The sequence below is a fragment of the Bipolaris maydis genome, assembly GCF_028858645.1.
Source record: "Bipolaris maydis strain C4 unplaced genomic scaffold PSV08scaffold_9, whole genome shotgun sequence".
In the NCBI taxonomy this organism is placed as follows: domain Eukaryota; kingdom Fungi; phylum Ascomycota; class Dothideomycetes; order Pleosporales; family Pleosporaceae; genus Bipolaris; species Bipolaris maydis.
The window spans coordinates 1,838,978-1,846,356 of record NW_027093865.1 but is presented as its reverse complement, the minus strand read 5'-3'; the positions used below and the strand labels follow the sequence as shown (position 1 = coordinate 1,846,356).

General features: G+C 48.7%; 3 protein-coding genes across 3 annotated transcripts; 1 reads left to right on the top strand and 2 right to left on the bottom strand.

Annotated features, from left to right (window-relative positions):
- Positions 1-237: 237 nt before the first annotated feature.
- Positions 238-735, bottom strand: PSV08DRAFT_353145 (uncharacterized protein; the record flags this gene model as incomplete). The annotated part of the gene is made up of 2 exons (XM_014217296.1): positions 238-627; positions 673-735. 2 exons carry the CDS (start codon positions 733-735, stop codon positions 238-240), a joined length of 453 nt encoding a protein of 150 aa, XP_014072771.1.
- Positions 736-2,489: 1,754 nt separating this feature from the next.
- Positions 2,490-4,220, bottom strand: PSV08DRAFT_392942 (major facilitator superfamily domain-containing protein; the record flags this gene model as incomplete). Its single annotated transcript, XM_014217309.2, has 3 exons — positions 3,933-4,220; positions 3,769-3,880; positions 2,490-3,715 (listed from the first exon to the last, which is right to left on the bottom strand). The coding sequence occupies exons 1-3, from the start codon at positions 4,182-4,184 to the stop codon at positions 2,490-2,492; spliced, it is 1,590 nt and encodes a 529-aa protein (XP_014072784.2). The 5' UTR covers positions 4,185-4,220.
- An 800-nt stretch (positions 4,221-5,020) lies between these two features.
- PSV08DRAFT_226094 (uncharacterized protein) lies at positions 5,021-7,097 on the top strand. The gene is made up of 4 exons (XM_066092200.1): positions 5,021-5,397; positions 5,453-6,081; positions 6,134-6,370; positions 6,430-7,097. The coding sequence occupies exons 1-4, from the start codon at positions 5,274-5,276 to the stop codon at positions 6,874-6,876; spliced, it is 1,437 nt and encodes a 478-aa protein (XP_065948969.1). The 5' UTR covers positions 5,021-5,273; the 3' UTR covers positions 6,877-7,097.
- The last annotated feature ends 282 nt before the right edge of the window (positions 7,098-7,379 follow it).

Below are 7,379 nucleotides of genomic sequence, written 5' to 3'. Positions count from 1 at the left end.
CAAATATAAAGGATTCTGTGAGTGAAGCTTTGGTTTTGGTAGTCACTAGTAAACATTCTCGTACACTACTAGACTTCGGAACTTTGAGTATCTTTCTGTACTGTTGTACTAGCTACTGTGGTTTTTAAAATATGGGTGGGATAGACAGTATGTCTCTCCCAGGCAATGCACCTGGCTCTAATTAGTATCTGTGAGACTATAGCTACAGATCGGGACAAAAGAGCCCAGACGCTATCTTTACTCTACCCTAAAATACCCTGTATGGCATGAGAAGTCATTTTGAGACGGAGGCTGCTTGATATCTTTGAAAAGAAAATGATCAATAAAGCTAGCAGATTCTGACTTGACAAATGATCCGCCCTGGACGCTGAACTCCTCAACCCAGGTCACTGGTGCCTGCATTTTCGCACTTGCAATCTCAACAAATGTCTTAACAAGCGCAGTAATCGCACCGTCGACCATATCTGTAAAGGCATAGTCGATTTTGAAGTCGGTCAAATAAGCGGGGCCGTCACTGTGGCCAAGGCGTCCCCTCAATTTGCCCCATGTGCCCCCACCAGTGGCGGGATACCCGTAGATGGTGTTCCAAGTCGAGGCCATGCTCGCAGAAAGACCGTGCACTCGTCTCTTTGAGGTAAGTTTGAATGCTCGCCTTTATTGTGGAGAACTCACAATGTAGCGATTGTCTACAAGGATATCAGTGGCAACGTCGCGCTCAGTGATCGCACGAGACATGACGAGGTGCCAATAATGAGGATATCTGCAAGAATAAGAGCTGGAGGAGAAATGATCCCATTCCCACAACACACCGTTGATACAGTTGAAAACACAAGTCCTTATTCACAACGCTTTGCTCGCCTAATCGGCGATGCCACTCCTTCCACGCCCAGGCGTCTTGAACGTCATGGACTGCACCTGTTGCTCCACCAGTCCGGCAAGCGCTAGTGTATCCTTCGGATTAACCACAGACTGCTATTGGGCTAATTGGGCTGGAACTAAGGGCGCTTACTTTAACGGCTATTGTGCTGCATGCAAGGGAAAATGACATCCACGTCTTGGTACTAGTTTGGAGCATCTTGCGTAAGAGAACATTTAGTGGTATGATGATCGTGGCAACGATTAATTCCTGAAGCGGCTGGTTCTGAAAGTGGGTTATGATGCAGGCGCTATCGAACAAGTATGGCAATATTGTTTGACTCCCATGCTTGCATAGTCTTCACTGCCGCACTCATGGTTGCTCTTCTGCATAATTGTCTTTTGTTGCTCGTCGCAAGCACTAGTGCATACAAAACTACATATGTAAAGTACGGCCAGTCATCTTTCAAAATATGTCGGCTAAAATTCACATCGCATCCAGTTGACACTCCAATCGATCAGAACACACGGATCCTACAGTAATTCATTATGGAAAATATATCTGCCATTGATGTTCACACACGTTGTACTACGGAGGGAGAAAAGGAAATTCAATCAGGATTTATCATATCCACATTGACTCAACTCTGTGAGTCTCATTAGGTGGGACTGTGGGCACATCGTAACAACGATAATTTGGAGTCTTTGCAACCAGGTCTGAGAGCAGAATAGAGAGATTTAGTTACGCGCACGTGATGTGAGCAATGAAAGATAAATAACTGCCTCAATCCTAAAGTGTTGACATGGATTACTTTCTAGTTATAACAATTACGACGTACTTCCAGCATTATTGCCTGGCATATCGCAATATCTAGATAGCTACTAGTTTATGACTTCCTCATGTCTCCATCCTTACATCCTTCATTTTCGCCGTTGCAAACACTGCTATGCTATGCTTGATGCTGATGCCACTTTGGAAACCCACCCTATCTCGCAGATACAGACCCAGCACAGCAATGCAACTAACCAAAAGTTGGGATTATTAGCGATTATAAGGGTTTCCAAGTACTTGCATGTAAGTAGAGTGTTCTGGTAATCTCTTGTTGCAGGATTGGATATCTATAAAACTACGTATCTAGGAATGATTACTAGGAAAAGTGCATGAGACTAAGACAGGTGATAGTACCTGCTAGCCCCTTCAACCACGCAGTGTAATCTAGATCGAGTTGTATTACGTTTGAATATTTACCCTTCTTTAATGTGTTCAAAAACAGAATTAAAGGTATACAATTCCATGTCGTACACGAGTGTTGACAGTCATTGTTCGTCTCAACGAACATACCCGTTGGCATTACTGTGTGGAGCCGCTTTAACAAATGGTTGAATCACAACGGCGGAATGCGAAAATGCGTATTTGGCTCGAATGTGCTGCTCGTGGAGGTTCCTAGTATCGATTTATCTCTCACCATCTCTTTTCTCTTAGACACTTCGCTGACCCATGCTAGGTTTTCTTATCGCCTCGCTACATTCACAAGTATCATTCAGCGTCTATCCCTTTGATGGGCTCTTTTTTTCATTGATAGCAACTAGGATCATGCAATAATGATGGATGGAAAAGATCAAGTCGATGCTACCTACTTGTTGTTTCCGGTAGCGACACCCCAAAAGTACGCCGCCCATGCACCAGCGATGAGGAACAGAAGTGCAGTGAACAAAGTTAAGCTGACGCGTCGGTTCTTCCTGCCTTGGGCCCCACTGGCAAAAGCTTCCTTCCGCTCATTGATGAGATCACCTTTGGTTAGTCTATTTCTTCGAGTCCATTGTAGATGACCGATGTCTGGGTTGAAGACGCCGCATGCCACCAGGGCAGCCGCAACAACAACAGATCCAGCAGCGAGTATCACATACACAATGACCACGTTATCATAGGAGTTGTCGTCTCGATCTTGAATGACACCGGTGATGATGCGGATAATGATGTTCATGCTATTGTTCACAGCAATCTTGACCGCATATCCCGAACCAAAGACCTCTTGATACCACATGGACGTGCGGATTGAATCGATGATGACGGTTGGCCCGAACATGGATGCGACACCGAATATGCCAAACGAAGCCGCTGTCCCACCAATGGTCGGACCCCAAGCGGCCAAGCACATGGAAATAAGCATGCCGATACCGCAGAAAAGCATGAGAGAGAGGCGGTTGCCAAGCAGGTCGACGAAGATACCGATCAGCGGTACCAGGAAGAAACCCAGGTATTGCGACATGGCCGAGTACCAACCAGCTGTTACTGCATCGATATTGAAACGTAGTTCGGCCATTTCAGTGGCATTCTGCGAGTAAACGGCTGCTGTGCTTGTCTGGAAAAGTGAAAAGGCAACGATTCCCCAAAAGGGCCAGGGGAGCCTCAGCGTTTTGCCGATTTCAAACTTCTTGTTGCTCTCCGTCAACTTTTCACCCGTTGCTGGATCAGCAGTACCGGCATAAATTTTCATACACCATCGCGCGAAGAACCAGTAGATGAGTGTCATCAAGTTGGTGAAAAGGTTCATGAAGACCGCTGTCCAATACACCCAGCTAAAGTCTCCAGTCTTCTTTGCGATAACATTTGCGGTCGCTTTGCCGACGAAGGATCCAATCTTTCCGATTCCGAGCTCGAACCCAAGCGTGGAAGCGAAACCGTTTGAAGGGGCGAACCATGAGCTGAAGATTTTGTACTGGGCGACCTGGGTAGCGATGTCTCCAAACGCCTGTACGACAACCCCAAATATCATGAATTTGTAAGATCGCACCGTCGTCGCAGCAGCGATGAATATGGCGCCAATACTGTAAATGGCGTTGCCGTAAAGCATGGAATCTATAGTCAGTTGTCAGTCTCGGTAACGTTTACGCGGGGGAAGGGGCACCGACTTGCACCACCAATTCTATCAGTGACAAGACCGCTAACAAGAATGAGAGCCGTTTTCATGAAATCTTCGCTCGCCTCGAGGACGGCATACTTGGCGTTGTTGATGTGCAATTGCTGTTTACTGTCAAACATGCTAACAACAAGCTGTGAGGGTTGTTGATGATACCTTTTTCAGTGTGCTCTTCATTGCCCCTGTCACACCGCTGCTCCAATGGGATCCGAACCCAATCGCCGTGACCAAAAGAACTGCAAACAGCTTCATCTTCATGGGAACGTCAGTAGTTTGGACAACAGACGCGCCGCTGCTTGAAGCTTCCACATTGCTGCTCTGCTCTTCGGCATTGTGAGTTGGGCCAGACTTTTCGTTAACAATGCCATGTCCATGACCGATGGCGGAGGGTTTGGTGTCCATGGTCATAAGACGTGGCAGCCGTCGAGAGGAGGGAGCAGCCACTTGATCAGATAAGATGAGCAGCCGGGGCAGTAGTGGCAGGCGGGTTTTGTATGATTGTCTGGGACGGGTTGAGTTAGGCTAAGCCTATGGCTCCACCATCAGCCCAGTGTGCGTTTCGGCCCTTTCTCTCGTACCGTGGCTTGACAGCCCATAACGCAAGAGTGGTTGAATGTCTCGGGCTCAGTAAGCATTCTCTCAGGTTCATGACAGCAGCAATGGCTGACGGACTCTTGCCCAGTGCCCTCTACACAAGTTTGTCCTGTCGAACTGGCTCCAGTTGCAAATGCTGAACTGTACCGCGTGGGTCTTACTCTACATACATGACGACCCTCACATGCTTGATACCCCAAGCTTCCAAGGCACATGAGGAGCTAACGGCTCGGGGTCGCCAAAGGGCATAGTATCCAGGGCTGTGGACCGTGCCAGTCGAAAATTTTATCAGATCCTGCATGATAAGGTGCCTGGCATGGTGTGTCAGGGAGCGTTGCGATATCGGGCTAGTCATGTGCCGAAAGCGGAAAGCGGGATGCATCTTGGCTGTGTTAATTCGTCTGGCCGTGCTACTGCGTGCATTTGATGCAAATTCAGGCACAAGTTGATACGGATATAGGCAGCCCAATTGTCTCGAACCGACGAAGCAGAGAATGGGTAGGCGATGGATGGACCGACGCGAGCGAGGATGATGAGACGGCCATGGCGAAAACGCGTCGCCAACGTCAAAGCTGGCGGGTTTCCTTGGCACGCTAGCCTTGTTTGACGCCAATCCACTGCGGCCAATCGGTGATGTTTGGCTTCTCACCACCCACACTCCGTCGAGGCGTGCTGTATGGATGGTAACAGCCAGCTGAACAGGTCCATGCGCCGCTGCTATCTTGTCAATCTAGAACGTTGGCAATAGTCCATCGAGTGGACGTTGCTGGGCCAAGCGATACCACTACTACTACGTACATAGCGCGTCTGGCCATTGACACGCAGAATTTGCAGGCAGGTGATTGGGCACTGGCAACATTCGACCAACATTCGGTCATCTCGAGCTTCCACCCAAACGAAGAAATGGCCGATTTCCAGAGTGACAGCAATCGGTTTTTGGCCTGGTTCAAGGAGAACGGAGGCGTGTTCCGCAACGATCTCCTGCAAATTCGAGACCTAAGGTCCAAAAACGCCGGTCGCGGCATCAGTACGTTGAACATCATCGCAGCCAAGGAGCCATGGCAGCGTTGACTTTTGCGCAGTTGCCAAGCAGGATATCCCAGAAGACACCACCCTCTTCACAGTACCAAGGAACATCATCCTTAGCACACAAACGTCGGACCTTGGCGCGAAACTTCCTGGGATATTTGAACAACATGTAGATGGGAATGACGACGACGATGGGGACGGCCAGGACCATGAACCCGAATCATTGGATTCATGGGGCTCACTGATCCTCGTCATGCTATACGAGTACTTGCAAGGTGACGCTTCGCCATGGAAACCTTACCTTGACATACTTCCGCAAGCTTTCGAAACCCCGATTTTCTGGACAGCAGATGAATTAAAGGAACTCGAGGGCACATCTCTCACAACGGAAAAGATTGGGAAAGAAGAAAGTGACCGAATGCTGCGTGAACGCATTCTGCCTATTGTCACTAGCCATCCCAATGTATTTTTTCCGCCCGGTGCCCCTCTCCTAAACGAAGAAGACCTTCTGCCGCTCGCACATCGCATGGGTAGTACCATCATGGCATACGCTTTCGACCTTGAAAATGAAGACGAGCAATCCGACGATGAAGAGGATGGTTGGATCGAAGATCGAGATGGCAAAAGTCTGATGGGAATGGTGCCCATGGCAGACATGCTCAATGCCAACGCCGAATTCAACGTAAAGTTCCCCACCTTTGCATAAGAGTCGCGCTAACACGGCGCTCTCGTAGGCCCACGTCCACCACGGTGACCAGCTGCAAGTCACCTCCCTCCGCGAGAGCATCCCCGCCGGATCGGAGATATTGAACTACTACGGGCCTTTACCTTCATCCGAGCTACTTCGTCGATACGGTTACGTGACGCCTGAACACCACCGTTATGATGTTGCTGAACTCCCTTGGAGTCTTGTCCGCACTGCACTTGCCGAAGAATTGAACCTATCAGAAGATGTCATCGCGGACGTTGAAGTAAGAATTTTCTTGTCATCTGCCAACACTCGTAGAGATATGCGCTGACATCAGTCAAGGGCGAAGTTGAGAGGAAGCTGGACTCGGAGCTGGAAGAGTTTTTCGTCATCGAACGCGACGCGGGCGAGCCGTCGTCATATGGCACGTTTACCCAGCCACCAGTGCTTCGTGAAGTCTCATCTGAACTCGAAGAACAAACAAAGGCTTTTCTAAAGGCTCTGAATAAGCGAGACCCAAAGAGAAAGCGCGGCACGGTCATATACGATACAGTCTTAGAGAAAGCGTTAAGGACAAGGTTGGGGCAATACCCTACCTCAGCCGAGCAAGATGAATCACTCATTAGTAAACAAGATCTAAGCAAAAGGCATCGAATGGCGGTCCAAGTAAGGTTGGGCGAAAAGCGCTTGTTGCAGGAAGCATTAGACCTGGTCCGAGCCGGCAAGAATACGGTGCGTGAGGACGAAGAGGAAGCACGAGCAGAAAAGAAGGCGAAACGCGCATCTTGAGCAGTATCAGGGACAAACATGATTGCCGCCTTATGAATCTGGTCTACACTAAAACTCTTAGATGATCGAGGTCACCTGTTGTTTCATATGTGCCCATCTTGATCGTATACTGACTTGACATGACAAATACGTTCCATCCATTCTATCAGCGGAGACGCTATAGATGCTTCTTTTTACCTCATTCTTTCAACCATCGGAAAAGACACTGGGGGGAAAGAGAGCAGCCGATGTCCAGGGATTGTTCGCTCTCCGACGTGAGCGCGAATTCACCATTACTAGATATATCGTGTCCAGAACTCCACGGCTGCCGAAAATGTGATTGCACGCGTTGAGCATACTTTCAGCAGCAACTATGGAAGGAAGCAGTCATCGCAAAGAAATCTCACAGCAGGCGTAATGCCTAGCGTAATGCAACGTCATTGCATTTTCCTTTTTCACATTTCTGTCCTGACCCATCCAGTGGTTAACAAACCACTCCAGTATTCTTCATCCGTGTACGCTTG